The following is an 18104-nucleotide window of genomic DNA, read 5'->3' as shown; positions in this document are numbered from 1 at the left end:
CATCGGCAGCCGATCTCGCTCTCACCATTCGAGCGATACGATCGCCGTGTGTGGCTATGTGTAGCGTGTGTGATCTGTATCCACATTTTACTCAGGCGAGGGGAACTGTTTGCTCTTCGGTATGATCGCCTTGTGTGGTTTTGTGTTGCGTGTGTATGCACAACTGAGATAATCAGCTGCGTACCGTCGGCTGATATGAAATTCCATACAAAACCGGCTGCTTTCAGATTTCCGATACCAAGAGAACATCCAAAACAGGAGCTGACAGCAGTTCCCCTCCAGATTGCATATTACTGATCCGCTCTCACGTTATCGTTGCGCGTGGTAAAAGAGTTTCTCTCACGTTGGCTATTATTACAGGGTTTTTGGGGACTATATTGACATGTTCAGCGTGATGTTGTTTGGCTCGTTTTGGAATCTCATATAATCGTCTAAAAAAAGCCAGAAATGGTAGGCTTCAATATCCTGAGAAGGTCGTGCCGATAAAGAAGAAGGAGTTTGAGTACACTGCATACTTCTCTTGCGTAGCCGTGTAACCGGGCCGATATAGCTAGTCAAATAGAAACAAATGTTTTATATAACCAAGGATATATAAAATCCAAAGATATTTTCGATCAAATTGTTTCCTTTTTAATTAGATTTTGTGCTATAAATTAACTCTGCTGCTAACTTTCCAAAACTCGCACAATCGGCACAAATTGTTTGGGGCCCCCAACACGGCGAGGCCCTAGGCGACCGCCTACTCCGCCTACCGTTTGATCCGCCGCTGTCATTAAGTACATTTAATGCTTCCTTTCAAAATTGTTATCTAGAAATTAACGGCTAAGCTGTGCTTTACTACAGTCTTATATTAATAGTAGTACAGCAGTGCCATCTTATATTTTCAAATGCTGTTGCTTACAGCTCATCAAAATTAGTAACTAGACCATGTTCTTATTAATGCCTAGCCTTTAAAGCTGTATCTGTCTAAAATCGATGGCTTCATTAAAGTCTTCTGTTCTCTGCAATTCAACATGATTCTAGCGTACAAAGAGAGAAAGAGAGAGAAAGAGAGAGAGAGCAAAAATGGAGTGTAAAACCAGTAGCAAAACGATAAACAAATAAATAAAACATCAAAATGACGTCGTAACCGATGAGCGAGCGAGCTGTGAACGCGCAATGGTGCTATAAAATCTCCCAACAATCCAAACCATCTTAAAGAAGTGTAAAAAAAACGAAGGTAAGAGAGAGAGAGAGAGAGAGAGAGCGATAGCGCAATTGCGAGAGGATGTGAACGGTTTAAAAATACAACCCCCTAACCGTGGTGCGACAGGAAGCGCAAGAGCAATGAGGTGCGTACTTCCGTCGCGGTTAAATATGAGCCACGAGAGCCACGGTAAAGCACGTGCAGACGTCTTTATAGCAGCGCTGAAAGGATGGAACCAGGCTCAAGGTGGCCGTTAGCGTGCCACCCACCAATGGCGCTCCCACACGGAGCAAAACGCCGAGCAGCCGAGCGGCGAAGAAATTGATTTGCCTTGTGCGTCCTTCCGTAACGGGGCGCTCCCTCACCCCCTACCATGGAAGCCATCCCGTTTTGGCCAGCCATTAGTCATTCGTGTAGAAGATAAATGACGACATGGCGGTTCGCCCTACCACTACTACCATCGCCCGGTGCGCATGAAGAAGGATTTTCCTTCGCCATCTTCTCATATGCTCTTGCTCGCTCACTCAATCGTTACTTCTCGTTTTAACGATTTTCAACGCTTGCTTTAAATGTAGTGGTGAGGCACCACACACACACACATTAAGGATGCTTCTTCCCCAGCAGTGCCTCCATTTGCAACGGGAAGCAAACAAAACAAAAAAAAAGGAAGAAGGACAACCAACACCAGATTACGTAGCACGGCATTATAGCGCCATCATTTTGTTTAGTTTTTCTTCCCGTGCGGAAAAACTGTTCCGAGGGTGCGCGCTGGCCGCTCGTTACCACACGGAAAAGGGCAGTAATATTGCCGTGCCGACGGTTGCGCATGTGAGTTGCGTCGCGTTTTTGTTACCCAGCGGTGACTTGTTCGGCAGCGCTTGGGTTGTAAATAATTTTACTACCATGATATAAAAATCTTCCAACCTAATTTCAATTAATTAACACTAATGAATGGAGTCATCGTTTTTAATTTGATGTCCCTACCAGAATTCGGTAGCTTCGGTGGTGGTGGTGGATCATAATTGGGTGGTTGTTTTGGGGCGGCAACAGTTTGCACTGCTTATCCTTCGTTACGATGTGTAATGTGTTATTCATTTTATATTCATCCATCTTTGTTTTGCTTTCCTCGCGTTTTTTTTTTTTTTGCAGCGGGACTTCCGTACAAGGTGTACGCCGGCCACGATTCGGTGCTGGCGGAAAAGCGCAAACAGCGCCGGATACGAACGACCTTCACCTCGGCCCAGCTGAAAGAACTCGAACGAGCCTTCCAGGAGACGCATTATCCGGACATTTACACGCGCGAAGAGATAGCGATGAAAATCGATCTGACGGAAGCACGCGTCCAGGTGAGTTTTGTTTTGTTTTGTTTGAGGCCGGCCTCAGAATCAGATCATCCAGAACGTACTTGGACCATCGGAGCACACAACCGACCCCCCTCCCCCTCCCCAGGTGCCCGGGGTTGATTGATTAAATTGTTGTCGTTTTTTACCTTTGCCTTTGTTTCGGATTTCCAATACAAAAGGAAGCCCCAGGAAAATGGCCAGAGGGTAAAAAGCCTCACCCACGCCCAAATAGTACGGAGCCGCCTGTTCGAAGAGAGGCGTGCAAATATGGTCCATTATTTATGACACGTGCCTTGCTCAATATTTCATGAGGCTGCTTGAGCCTTCACGAGGTGGAAGACGATAAAAGACCCAGAAACCGAAAACCGACGGACCATTCGGACCATTTCGCTGTGTGTCTCGGGATCTTAGGACTTGCTGTAATGTTTCCATGCATTTAAGATGACTCCCTGGCAATGCTGGCTGCTACTACGACCCGAACAGGGTGGTGTGTGCGTATGATAGCCGTGCCGAGATCGCTTGACACATGCCGTACGATTACGAGTGGGCTATAAATTTATCACCTTGCGCTTCGCATCCTTCGCCATTTGGACGTTTGGATGGATTGCCCAAACAGGGAGGGCAAACGCACAATCAGACAACGATGCTATCCGGGGGCGCAGATATCTTGGGAAGATGATCAAAATATCCTCTCCAAAAGCACACACAGTTGTAAAAAAGCAGGTCAGCAGCACGCAGTAACAGCAGCAAGGAGTGAGAATAAAGAATGATGGATTATTGGGTGTCGTTGGAAGAGACCCCGTCTCCGACGATGAAGTTCGGCCGGAAGTTCATTTTCCCTTTTTTGGGCTAAACACCCTGTGCTGCAGCCCTGTAGTAACCGCTCCGGACGTCGTGAGCAATCGGTGATTAGATTGTCATGGGTGTCGGCACACGTCCTTGTGAGGGTGTGGATGATGGTGCGTTTCGTTACGGCTTCGATTAGGCACGGCCCTTCACAATGGAAGCGAAGGCAATAAGTTGTAAAACAAGTGTACCGAATTGATTCACCTCGTCTGGTTCCGGCAGGGGTTTGCTTTATAAGGCTCTCACTGTGGGTAACACGATATAGCATCTCGTGTGAAGTGGCCCGAAATTGATGTCGCATGCGGACGACTTGTGAGATTACACCCTTAAAAATGATAAGTGGCCTAAAGTGGGCGTAAAAAGGCGTACCGGACATGAGATTGAGCAGGAACAGTAGGTTCCCACCGAGGAAAAAAGAATGAAAGATCCACTCGATGCTGGTACGATCGAGTTTGTCATGCGAATTGCATACTTTTAGGCTGCTTTTAGGAATTGTTCCTTTTACTGCTCGCTACTCCGATCCGTAATTACTACATACTTCATCATGGTGACATCAACGAGGACAATAGTTTATTTTCGACACTCTGTTCTGTAGCTGCACGAGTGGTCGGTTGCTTTTAAATGGCGTCCCGTTTGTTTTGATTGCGTTACCATCGAATGTTATCTTTAATTACATTAAACCAATATTGTACACCATTTTGTCGGCACGGTCCGTTCAATGTCAAGTGGAAGGTGTGTCTGTGCCGCTGCCACTGCGCAAACCATTGCCGATGGGATGCAATAATTTACATGCCGATTATCGGCATGTTGACCGCCCCCCCCCCGGTTTTGTGTCGGAAACGGAAGAAGCTCTGGTACGCAAACATTCCATTTCAGTTAAGCAATTTCCGAGCCACGCGTGAGTGCCACTGGATGGATGGAAATGCGATTAGCTGTGTGTGAGGTTCACCGCCATGCTGCATACGTCAAACTTGACAGATGAATAACAATAACGATCCGGTTGGCATGGCGATGGTTGACCCGGGCGCACCGGCCGTCAGGGGTTGTGAAAGTGTTGATCGATTCAATTATGACGACCTGTACGGTCGTCACGATCACGGGAGACACAGTTTAATTGAAATTTCAATTCAATTACCGTACATTATATGTCGCGGGTAAGTTACCATTGGACGAGCAGCAGTAGCAGCACGAATGTACCGCTGATCGTCATGTCGCTGTTGATGCAATCCCTCTGTCAATTTGTTGTGCCAAAATAGCGTTCGAAAGCTGTCGCATTGGCCGCGCTGTGGACGCATTTCACCCCGAAAGGCTCTTTTAATAAACGATAGAGCATTATGGTGTGTCAACACGCGAGTGTCGTTCGCTACGGTTCATGAACTCACGACAGGCGAGCTCACGTTTTGCGAAAAGCGCGGAAAAGCCATAGGAAATGTGTTTTTATTGACAAAAATAAAATGAAGTCCGTCGGAGAAAATCGAAATGAAAATTGCGAAAAAAAAGACGACCTTAAAAATTATTTGCTTGGTGTGCTATAAATAAAATTTCTTTTGTGAATGTTTCATTTTCAGAAAGCGCATCAAAAAAGAAAGGTGAAAAGAAAGCACAAAAAAAATTGGTGGAAAATGCATTTTGCTAATGAAATTCGCAGGCAATCATTTATGTAGCGTCCATATTCACGTTCCGCCGATGGAATGCAAAGCGCGAACGGAATGAAAACACAGCCGGAATTGATATTTTAAGACCACTCGGCTGCTGCTGCTGCTGCTCGGGGGAGTTGAATGGACTGAAATGTGCTCACGTTCGATTTGTGAACAGGCCACCAGTTGCAGTGCTCATTAAATGTTGGTGACCGTTTCGATTGTTGAAACTTTTCGCTGGTACCGGTGCTTGGAAGTGTGTCCCCCCCGAATGGTACAAAGTTGTACAGGTGATTGATGGGAATCCCGGGATCGTCCTGGGTTGGGTGGCTGTCTGCAATCTCCGCTTATAATTAGTGTCAAAAACATTCGCTGACGGTAACGTAACGCTCTGGGAAAGAGGTGCTGGAGGGACAGGAGTTTGACCACGGTTATTAGATCCGGTTCGGATCGGTGGAATGGGTCTGTCAATTAGCGCGAGATGGTGAGAAACTGTACTGTTTTTTGGGGGATGATTAGTCACTCAGGTGACTGCACTTTGGTTTAAAATACTACAAATTGAGTAACTGAATATGCTATCAAGATTGTGTCAAATGCGCCTACATGTATGCAATTATAATTATTTGGGCGTTAATACAGTAGGTAAAGGAATAATGATGCCTCACATTTAAATTTGTCATAAATTAATGTTAAAAAGTGTACAAAAACAAAATTTAAGGATTATGGTTCTTCTTAAAGGCTTTACCGAAACACGCAAAATCCCGTTCTGCTCCAGTTTTATTGAGTCTAATCCTCTCGCTTATCCGTTCCGTAAACAACACAGGAAAACCTGTTCAATCCATTCGCACCATTGTATGACAGAGGGTACTTTAACCCTCGCGGCTATTGAAATTTCGCTCACAGGGCACAGGGACCCTTCCATCCATCCTGTTTCGAATTTCTTCCGGAGCTGATTGAATTAAAATTCATCACACATCTGTGGTGTTTGATGGCATAAACACGTCCCGCAGCTTGCGACGCTTGCGTGTGAGCTGGCTGAGGGTTATTAAACCTCAATCGGGGCCCGTTACTAGGGTGTTGGTAGTGTCGTTTACTGCACCAGTGCGGGTTATACATTTAAGATTGTACACAGTTTTGCATCGCCTTTTGCGGGCATAAAGCGAATGCCGAATGCGTTTGCGGATTTTTATGGCAAAAAAGGGGGTAAAGAGTATGGTGACCTCCAGCATTAAGCTAATTAACCCATATCGCTCGAATGCAGTTTGACAGTGAGAATAGCCATAATTGAAACATTAATCTAAATGCAATTTCATTTCATCATCATCATTGACCTCAAAAAGTCATTACTTTATGGAAAAAAGAGCTCATAGTTGACAAAAATTAAATAAATCAAAATTGCTATACGCATTGCATACTTTTAGACTTATTGACAATCAACCGAGAGACAATCTGTATTTTTTCTATTATATACATTACTATAAACAATAATTTTTTTTTTCTATGCGATGGATTAGATTTGATGAAAATACTGCACAAAGATTAATGCCGTCGACCAACGTCGAAAAGGGCCCGGCAGAAAAGAAAAATGGACCCAATAATGGACGTTCTCGTTGGGAAGACCTACATTTTGCATTGCTTCGCGGGCTATTGGTGATCGTAAATAAAATTCATTTCACCTCACACAACGCGTTACACGATTTCTTCACGCTGTGATAAAACCCAAAAAAAAATACGCTACCCAAAAGAACAAGTTCCTGCCGATTACGGAACAGGGGAAAAATGGTGAAAATTAAATGAGATAAAAATGGTGCAAAAAAAGGATATTTTTCCTTTCACCCACATATTCGACGAATAAAAAAAAACATCAAGCGCCTAAGAAGTGTACAAACACACACTTGTAACAGGACGAATACGCAACAGCAAAGAGCAACAACCAGAGGTGGCACATGCACAAAGACCGTACCCATTGCCGGCGGGCCGCCGTGGTGGTGGTGGCGCGTTCGGGATGTCAAAAGTTTGAAACAATTTAATTCATCACAGCCGGCAAGTGCCCATCCACCTGACACTCGCAGATAAAGCATGCAGGGGTGTTTGGGTTCGTTGTGAAGGAAAATGTAGCAACATTTTATTCGGCCTGTGCCGGAGTGTGAGGAAAGAAAAAAGGAAAGCCAACACCGGGGGTAAACCGGTGGTGCTGCTGGTGGGTCGAATGAGCACGAAGCTTGGTAAATTTATTCCCGTCGCGAACGCAGGATGCTGTTTCGCCTTGAGATGTGGAGAACTAGGCGGACACAAACAAATGCGATACGAAACTGTTCATTCACGGTTAGAGAAACAATGTTATTCTTGTTGTTTATGTCGGGTTTTTTTTGCTTTTCTTTTGGATGGATTTAAAGCAAGTAAAGATGTTTGCGATGTTTTAATGAAATGTGTTTGATGCATTTGTTATTTTGTAAGTTTAGTAATAAATGCATAAGTTTAATTAATCTTTTTTTTTTTTTTGTTTCGTTAGAACGGCCTGGCCGTATCGACTTATTTTACCACGTAGCAGGATAGTCAGTCCTTGCTACGGGGGATTGGTCCGGATGGGATTTTGGTCCGGTCCGTTCGTGTGAAGACCGGCTCCGCTACCATCATGCCACCGGGCCGCCCCACGTTTAATTAATCTATCTGCCTTAAAATTCCTAAACCAGCTTAATTAGTTAATTAGAAAAAAATGAAAAATACATTGTTTCTAGCCGTTTCATCTTCAAGAAGTTGTGTGACAACAGTGCGAGATTATTCTGTTACAAAATTTACAGTGCTTAGCATAACTATATGGACAAGTATTTTTTTGCAATTTGTTTAAAATACTGAAGAGATAGATATAAATAATCTTAGTACAATTTATTTGAAATATAATGTTACGTTTTGTCATATTTTTTTTTTTAGATTATTAATTCATTACTGCTTAAGCTATTGAGATGAGTCGATTTTTGACATTTTTTTGGAAAAAAATAAGTTTTGAGCCATAGGATAAGGGGTGGAAAAATCTTTAACTAATACTAGAAGCTTATTCAAATACGCTTAAACTTAAAATATGTTTAGTTTAAAATTAAACTTACTAACGATCATGTGTTATAAAAGAACATGCGAAACAACACGGAACTTTTTTCAAACTATTAGTACACTTAAGTTAAGTGTCAAGAATTGTTTTATCGCAACAATTCATGCTAGTATGTTTGGCCAAATTTTATTAAAATATGACAGGATGTAAAATTGTATTTGAAATAAGTTACTCTCTCGTTTTCAACTATCTGTTTAGGAGTTTAAATAAATTACAAAAACAGACGTATATTTAGCTTTAAAGCAGTCAACATGTAAACGATAGGTGTCCTCTATATGGTATAGTTTGCATAAAATGGCGATAGGAAAATGAGGTAGGAATTCCCTTGTTTTTTAAGCCACAACTTGCTTTCAATGTTGCACTTTTTACCTTACATTACATTACATTGAGCAGCGATAACATTTAATTTCTTCAACAATATAGCACTCTTAGAAGAAAAAAATTGTTTAAAAAAATCATAAAAAGGTCGTTTGGAACACGTTTGCAAGAATATTTAAACCAACGAAAGACAGTAAAATTAAGGACGTTTTTAAGTCCGTCTGAAGGACCCCTTGTAATGATCAAATGTTGATAAAGTTTAAAAAAAAACACCCACAACAGCAAGACGGCATGTTTTCCTATTTGCCCAACCGAGCAGCGCCATATTTCTCTTGGAGCATTTTTCCAATCCAATCGCAATTAGCTTTCCCTCCTATATCCCGCGGTATCTGGTTTTTTTCTTTCTTCACCGGAAACACCGGTCGATTGCGCTGGTGGAAAAGCTACCACCCAGCAACCTCGCAACAAAAACCGTCCCCACATAATAACCATTCCGGGCGAAAACCGTATGGAAATGGCGCACATATGGTACACCCGGTACACGAATGGAATTATTTTTCTCGATAAATATAAATCGTCGTCATCGTCGCTTGTGCCGCCGCACCTTTTTGGACATGCACATTGGAACCGCACTCCGTCCGGGTGTGGGACGAAATGTCTGGACGCGCTTTGGCTTTGAAACCTGCCCAGGTCGCGGTATGCACGGAACCGCAAATCATAAAATACTGGAACCGTCCCGAAAAGCCAATCTGCCACTCGCTCGGGTGGGGCGGGTTTTCTGCCTCGCGAATAGAGTGGTTTTAATGCGAAACAAAAACAAACAAAAAACACCTCGTCCAGTTTACACGTATAAAAAAAAACAATGACCTTTTATCATTGGTGGAGAGTGGAAGTAACAACAATGCTGGCGAAAAAAAAAATGGCCAACACATGGAATCAGAACCGTAGTAAGGGCGAAACCCTTTTCACGTGCACTGCTCAAATTACAAACCCCGTGGACAGGTTCCGGTGGATGAAATTCCACCGCCCAAACTCCATCGAAATGCTGGTCAAATGACCACGTGCGAAACGCTATTAGAAGCAGCTGTAGTATGATTATGAAAATTTATGCTTACGACCTGGCAGGCGAAACCACCACATGGTGGAAAATTATCTGCACTGTGGTCGGCGAATGATTTGTACGCGTTGTTTTCGGCGTTAGAACGAACTAATAGCATTGTTTGCGGAGTTAGGTTCGTTATTCTGTCATAATAACAGCATTTTTTAAGGCAAGTCCTTTAATAACAATTTAATGTTGTACTGTGCATTAGAAATAAACATTAAATTACGGTTTGGTAAAAAGCCTCTACGGAAGTGCGACATTGCAATATTGTTTTCACTAACAAGTTTTCTCGTCCTGTGTCAGGAATGTTTTCCAAAATGCAATATAATCAATAAAACATCGAAAAACATGGACTAAACAGACATGGAAACATTGTACCACCGCGCTGCACCAGCTCGGACGGTGGTTTTGTCTTATCGAAATTCAAAATTCATGTTCAATTATTTATCACACACAAACACCGAAGGGAATTGTTTCCCTCGCTACGAACAGGCACCAATCTGTCGCCCCTCCCTTTTCATGACGAGCGCCAGCAGGATCAATCCCGAGGAATTAACACTATTAGCATGCTGGAATGTGCAGACTGTCACAGGACCAAATCATAGCCCCAAAAACCACAAAACCCATCACCACAGGCTTGGTGATAGTCCGAAACAATAAATTATCTAAACACCGAACAAACGGAACACCCGGAACGATTGGAAAGCCGTTTGGGAAAAATTGAATCGACAAATCGGACAAGCGTTTCGGTGGGCTGGGGCATGTGGAAATGGTTCATCATATGAAACGGGCAGTCGAAATTTATTCAAATCACCTCTGCAGACAACCTATCGGATGGGTTTTGCAAATATTAAACCCCAAACTATGGGGTTCTATTTGGGGAGAAGGGAATGGAGTATGCGGAAGGGGAATAGGACTTCAATAATGGCTTCAAAAACAATTTCAATAATTAGTGCTAGTTTCCCTAGAGGGGGAAACACAGTGGTTAGATTTGGTTTGGTTTTGTATGTAGCAGATTTAGTATAGAAGCTGTCTAGTAAATACTGTTGGGAAATAAACTTGTGTCTAACATAAATATATATTTTTTACAAAACATTTAGAGAAGTAGTGTAAAAAATTGTACTATTTCAATATTCTAAGCTAAGATTAATTAGAAACTTGATGTACCAAATCAGAGATAATCTTTCTAACAAGAAAAAATAAGTCTGTGCAAATAAATATATTAAATGATCATAACTTTATAAAAAAAACTTACATAACTACAATCGAAACTATTACAGAGCATAACATAATTGTATGGTCTCTTTTTGAGTGAATTGATGTGAGAGATTGGTAAACATTTCATTCGACAAAGCAATAACAATCAAAAGAAATAAATTTATTAGGTAATGATCATATTCAAGAGAGTTAGAGAACGTATGGGGAAAATATAAAAAATACTGTTTTAATGGACTGATAAATAAGTAAAATAACATACAATAAAAAAATAAGTCAGCGGCTTCTTGATAGCGGCTCCTGATAGTGTCACTACAAAATCTCATTCGAACCGTTGCTACGTAGCAACGAATAGCTATCAGCTTGCGTGGTAAACTAATGTACACCAGGAGAAAATTGCATTAATTTTTCTCATAATTACGCATCATGACCATGACCAGATATTATAAAAAATATTTAAATGAATTTACATCATTCAACGCAGTTTAAAATTACCTTTCATTTACTTGTAAAAATCAAAATGGTTATTCGTTTTGAAAAAAAGAACTTAGAATTCGTCTTCTTGGCGTATCGACCTACTAGGTGGTTATCTATTAATGGATTACAGTTAAACGACCACCCATAGAATTGCTTTTACCAAGGTGAAGAAAATGTTTGCTATCGCATAAAAAATAGTTAAAAGTCACGATAAAGGTTATTTTTTAATTGCTGTAGAAGCACAATGGTCTTTATCAATCAATCTCTTGAAAAATAATTGATAATATAGTTACGTTACCCACTATAACATGCTAGAAATTGTTTTTATATAACTGTACACATCCTGTATCACTGCACATTTATCTGGCTTTATACTGCCAGTGATTACTATATTTTAAAATTTCTGATTAATAAATGAAATAAGGCTGTTTTGTAAGGTTTTCTATGTTTTTAGTGTTTTTTGTTCAGTTGTCCAAGATTAGATGGTTTTTCTTTATTTTGTGTAATCTAAAATAAACCATTTGTGTGACTATTACTAACATTGTTGTAACAAGTTTAAAAGCATATAAAAAAACACATTTTTCTTCATTTTGCTTGACACAAAACGTGATAAAAAATGTGTTTTTTTTCTAGTGCATTTGACAGCGATGACCATAACAAATGATAGTGTCAGCTGTCATCGAGCTATTGTGATAGTCATTATTACCAAGCAGGGGAAGTCAAGCTATAACAGAAAAAAAATCGCATGTAAACCATGTTCAACGATGTAAACACAATATGTAATGACCAAGAACAAAAAAAAAACATCACTTTAATGGCCTCACGGCCTCACACACACCGTGAGCCTTTTTGTACAGGATGCACATGACATAAAAAAAGAAACATCAGCCGTAAAAATATGCATCACACAGCCCGGGCTGAACGCCGGGATGATCCGGCTTTTACACCGGTGTGGGGCGGGGTCGCAAAGTTTGCAAAGTTAATTGAATAAACATCGAGTAAACGGGACGAGTGGAAAAGTGATTTCGACGCTCGCTTTTGTGGCGTTTTACACGCGTGGGGTGGGTGCGATGGTGCAAGAATCAACCCCCGATTGCAGCACCCTTCGCCTTTGGGTAAGGATTATTATTCATCGATTAACAAGTGAACGCTCCGGTGCGCCTTGAGAATGTGCCCCGAATGGTGTGTGTACGCGCCGTGCATTTTCCGTTTTCCCTTCGCCTGCTTGTTACGCGTAACCTCACTTTAATTCTGTTCGTATGGTTGTTTATTGTTCCGCTGTCCAATACACATAGAAAAGAGAGCGGAAAGCTAATCAAACGGTCCCGGTGGTGAATCAGGAAGAAACAGCAACCCCCGAGGACAATTGACGTTTTACACTCTTGCCATTTGGGTAGGGTGGAAATGATGGTTGGAAAATATAGGGGTGGTTTGGGAAAAAAAAACGGAAGGAAGGGAAGGAATCGGATGCTGTGGGGTTCGGTGTCGTCACCGTGATGAAGGGAAAATATTAGCACAAGTGCTTCGTTATCCACTAAAGCAGTATAAACAATGCTTACTGTATTTAGTTTATTGCTTTACAGTCACCCTTCAGTGCCACCGTTGGGCTGGTGCCGGTGACCAGGATAACTAACCGCCACCGTACGAGCAGTGGCGTTTGATTTGCTACCAGTCAAACCCTCGTTTTGCCAACGTGTTCCGCTTCATCATACCACGCTAGGTAGGGGATGGTTCGAATGACTCGTCGCATGAGCCCTTAAATTGCAGGGGAAGGTACGGTGATGGTTGCGACCCCTGCACACAGTGTGCGATGCACGTGAAAGAATAAATGTCGCGAATGAAGATATCATTGTTGTGCGATTGTTGGGTATTTGTTTAGCGAAAGTATCGCCACATCTGGCGCAATTTAACGCTGCTGAGAAGTTTGCTTCTTTTGGCGCGTACGAGCGTATGATGTAGCAATAGGGCAGGGAAAACTGTGAAGCGTTGAGTCATTTCGGTGATCTTTAACAAAAAAGTTGGAATAAAAAGAACCAAACTTTCACCAAAACATTTCAATAACAGCAGAAACCGTTTCTCTTTTGGTTAGTTTTGATTTAATAATGCTCTACAGTATGAGAAAATCTCTTCCACTTCGGCGGGCTTTCCTCGGTTAGCTGCTTTTATAGCCAATTGCGTACGTGCGCACTTTTTAATGGCATCGCTGCACAAATTTATGACCCGAGCCGGTTGATCGATTGATCGGTTTTAACTGATCCGTAGAAGCCGAGGCACAAAGTTTAAATTTTTAATTTAATCATCTTACGGAGGGGGTAAAGAAAAAGTCCTGGGTGGGTGTCTCGTAGATGGAATCTTCCCTGATAAGGTCCCGCGTTGGCCCCCCGTGGGATGGATATCGTAAACTATTATCGAATGAAATGGGGGAAATAAAAAATAAAAGCGGAACCCGCAATCGTTGTCCCACAAATCCTTTACCCTACGGGAAAAAAATCCGTTTTATGCCGATTTTTATGACCATTGGGAACCTTCGACAGAAAAGGGTGTCGGAATGTGTGTGTGTGTGGGTGAAAGGAAAAAAAAACCACGAGTGGGATGAATTTTAATCGTTCTCTATTCCCCACCGAAAGATGCCGCTTTTCCCGCAAAACTTCTGCGTCGGAGTGCGCCGTGCGGAACGGGCGTTTTGGAATTGAATTAAGGCTCTCGGCAACGGGACCCAATTTCGCGGTTTCATAGCTTTTTACGGGTCGAATCTAACCAAATCAAGCACACTGAGCACTCCGGCACATAAAAGGCAAAGGTCAAATCAATTTCCCGAACAACTGCCTCGACCATGAATTAATTATTAACGGCAAGCGGCAAACGATATTTGGCGACCAATCGGAATGAGGAATGTCTCCGCCGGCTAAGGTGTCGGACGGTTGTGGTCGTAAATAAAATTTCGAAGCGAAAGTTTGATGCTTTTTTATGTTTTCACCCATAAAAACCGGGCCCATCGGATTCTAATTTCACCGGTAGCTGCTTGGTAGGTCTAGCAAGGTCCTTCCAAATGGGAAGTATACTGTTGAGGGGAATGGGAGTAAAATGGTAATAAATTGAATTTCCCAATAATCCCCAAGACCATTCGGCGGGGGATGCCGAATCTTTTGTCGAAGATTTACCATTTTATGAAGGTAGAGTGGGCGCCGAGAGAGTTTTCCGGTGTGAAGGAAAATAACCAACCACAGGAATGGACACCATTTTGAAACCACGCAAAAGGATCATTTAATTAGACCAATTCCCTGGCCAGTGAGGCAGGTACGGTTGACAACTCGTGTGCTGTTAATTCCCCAATCAGAATTGGTGCAAGAAACGCACGAAAAGGTTCGGTCGTGGAAGAAGAAACACCCAATAGACGAAGCAATAGATTCAAATTCCTCATTATGGATGCCATTTTGAAGGCATAATTTAAACAAAAGTCACGTCACCAACCGATTGTGGTCACTCTGGATACATACTGGTGCAGATCGTTACGAACGTTGAATGGGAAACTTTAAAAACAACCACACAACCACTGATGATGGAAAAGACAAACAGAACCTCATCAAGACTCTCAAGACGCTCAGGACGGATGTCCAACATGATGGGTTGATCTTCAGTTTTTTTGTGTGTCTTGTGGCCATTTCAGACTGCAGACAACATAACTGTCACATAACAACATAACTGCCACGATACAATACATCATCCTGCAGGATGATGTGACCAACGATCGGTAAACATCCGGAGAATCTTGAGGGTCCTTGCACTAAGATACATGGTTGGGAATGGGATATATTTATAAACCCCCCCTCACATACACACATGGACACCGAGATCTATAAATGAATTGTTTATTTTAATCATCCGTAATCGAATAATAAATTAAGAAAGTTAAACACACAGCACGCGCGTTTCCTTCCCAAACGAGCCGGTCATCTTCGAGGACGCTGTCGTCTCTATGTGTGTTTTCATTTTTGTTTTCCTGAGGAGAAAGACAATGGAGTGAAATGTATGATGTATCCTGGTGTTTTTTTCTCTCTCTCTCTCTGTGTGCCCTTGGTGATAGACGATGAAGACGGTTGTCGTTGCCTGACGTCCGGTCGCAGATTGCAGAAGAAGATATCGCTTCAAGTACAGGGTCTTCAATAGCCAAGCGTGGCCAGTGTCTTCTCAGTTTGATTCGACCCAACTTTGGAAAGAATTCGTACACACAGAAAAAAGTCCCCTCCTGTGTTTTAGCAGTAGTTGAGTAGTAGTACCTTTTTGGAAATACAAAAAAAGGCCTTGAAACTCACACTTTTACCATCGGAGGAAGATCGGACATAACAGTCCGAGAAAGGGAGAGAGCGAAAGAAAAAGGACCAAGACCAACCGAAAACTAAAGACGAAAGATTCCGCACTAATTGCATTAAAATTCAGCACGATTTGGGTCAAGACGTTTTAGGCGCTTGGAGCGGAGCCCTGGGAAGATGGACCTGGGTGCTGACCAGTGTGCGAAGCGAACGCGGTAAGACAACACAACCAGAAGTTCTACGGACGCATTTTGAATAGCAATCGGTTCGGTGAGCTCGGACAAGTTTACCCAAGAAGTTCTTGAGTACCGGCAGGGGTCTTTCTGTTTTTTTTTTGCTTATGAGAAGTGTTTGAAGCCATTGAACACACGTAAGTCGTAGTAGACTGCGAAAGATTTGTTGGGTAGTTGGAGCAAAAAAGGAGTAACAAAAAAAAAAGAGCAAATCTCAGTGATTGGAGTTAGGACAAACTATTGCTCCGGGGGTAGCAAGTTTACCGGTTTCGGTCAAAATTTGTTGATTGAAGTTGCTTTATTTGAGGGTAAATAATTTTTCCGTCATATTACTAAATGGGATGGTAAAATTGCGAAGGAGTTGTGTTTTGACAGCTGGTTGACAGATGTTTGACAGTTGTTATTAGGTATTAGTACAGTGGGGCAATTAGAACTATAAAACGAAGTACTAAAAAGAGAGAATGGATGAAATCGGTTAGTTCGGCGGTACACAGTGTTAGTAAGGTAAATGTTAACAACGACACAAACCTTTTACTGATTGGCAGATAGCGACGTAACCGTGCACAAAGTTAACAAGCAAGCCACGGGGACAGAGGAAGCAACAACTCGTCGATCACAGTAACAAACAAACTGCAGCACAACAATGTCCAGTGCAAATATTGAAACAAACAGTAGTCGCAATTTTATCAGATGAGACCGAATCAAGCGATGATTTTCCACCAACCGGGGGAAAAAGGGAGGCATCAGGTCGGGAGGGAAACGCGACAATCCGAAACAAAGGGAACGATTTGTGACAATCATCGTGCTTTGGTATAAAACAAAAAATCGCTCCATTATACGCAGCACATGTGTTAGTGTGCCCCACAGGGTGTACTGGCAAAGGGTGGATGGCAGTCATCCGCCGTAGAAGGGTCAAACAAATGGCAAGTAAACATCCCGGATGTGCTGTATATGCGCGAGCAGCGAATTTGCAAAGTTGATTAGATATTTAAACACGACACGCGTGATAAAATGAAGCTTAAAAAAATGGCAACCGTTTTCGCAATTGCGTGAAAGTTTGATGATTTTTTGTTGTTTTGTCGTTTGCTGGTTGCTATTCACATCAACCCTGCAGCGGAGCAGCTCAGTTGTTTGCATTATGCTGCTCGTTTTGTTATGGCTTGACAATTTGTTGGAATGTTCATTGTTATTTGCGTTCTTCCGGAGGATGGAGAAAGGGATGGAGCGCGATTCACCATGCCATACCGCACCGATGTTTGCACATCGACACAAAGTTTACGCGAGTCTAAATGCCACCGCCATCGGCAGCGCCCGGTGGATGCGTGGAAAACCTAACAAAATCGGCTTCCAGTCATTTCATTAATTGGCGCACGTAAATATTAGCTAATTAATTTGAATATTTCATAAACGCCACCCCCTCTCCCCCGGAGGTGCGAACATGGAATGCACGGCAAAATAATGGCGTTGCGAGCAGCTTCACCACCATCACTGGGGCAGCATACATTCAGACGCACCGATTGACAGTTTGCCAACTCGTTGTTTGCTGCTGCGGCACACAAACACCGCAGCGCTGCCGTTTTTGGATTAGAATTTCTCACCAATAGTGTATAATTAGTGGTGGTTAGTGTGCCATTTTGTGTGTGGCCGTTTCTGGGGGTGTGGGAAGGGGGGCTTTTATTAATGTATGATAAAATCATTGCAATTAGAGGCTGCAGCGTCGGTAGAGCAAATGTATTTTTCATGAACCACCTGGCAGTGGTAGTGGAGTGTATAATGTGAGGTTTTTACTGCTGGGCCAAAGTTTGACAATGACTGATGATGGTGGCGGGATGGGCGTATGGGACACATTTGTGGCGAGGCTGAACATACAGCGGCGAATGGTGGTTAACAATATTCATGTCGTTTATCTTGTAGAGGCTGGTTTGTAAATGTGTAACGACACGTATTTCTGTCGGTCATGTGACAAGTGAGTATTTTTCCACTATCATTTTGAGGTGCCAAGTGTCAGGTGACAGCTACAGCTTTGCTGTTTAGTAATTTCATTTCAGTATTTCGTCCTGAATCTGTATAAAAACTTCTTTTCATTTCATTGAGTTGTTCAAATAAGCAAAATATCTTACTATTTCCTACTCTGGTTTCGTATCTGACGTGTTTGACAGCTCTCTAGTATTTTAGTACATTTTAATTAATGTCATGTCAACTTGACAGCTGAGCCATATATAAAAAGCCTCTAATTAACCTATGATAGCCTATAACATTATAATTAACAAGGTTTTCAGCCAAAGTTACCACATTGGAACAGACTTCAAATGGCGTCATAAAGTTCTAAGT

General features: G+C 42.3%; 1 protein-coding gene across 1 annotated transcript in view; it reads left to right on the top strand.

Annotated features, from left to right (window-relative positions):
• The window catches only part of LOC128309364 (paired mesoderm homeobox protein 2B-like), a 41064-nt gene that overhangs the window by 18944 nt on the left and 4016 nt on the right, over positions 1–18104 (top strand). The window contains exon 2 of the mRNA XM_053045731.1: positions 2336–2532. Coding sequence (XP_052901691.1) covers positions 2336–2532 — 197 coding nt within the window. The remainder of the gene's footprint in view (positions 1–2335; positions 2533–18104) is intronic.

The sequence above is a fragment of the Anopheles moucheti genome, chromosome 2 (assembly GCF_943734755.1).
Source record: "Anopheles moucheti chromosome 2, idAnoMoucSN_F20_07, whole genome shotgun sequence".
NCBI classification, from domain to species: domain Eukaryota; kingdom Metazoa; phylum Arthropoda; class Insecta; order Diptera; family Culicidae; genus Anopheles; species Anopheles moucheti.
The sequence above is the reverse complement of the archived record's forward strand: the minus strand, read 5'-3'. Positions and strand labels throughout refer to the sequence as shown.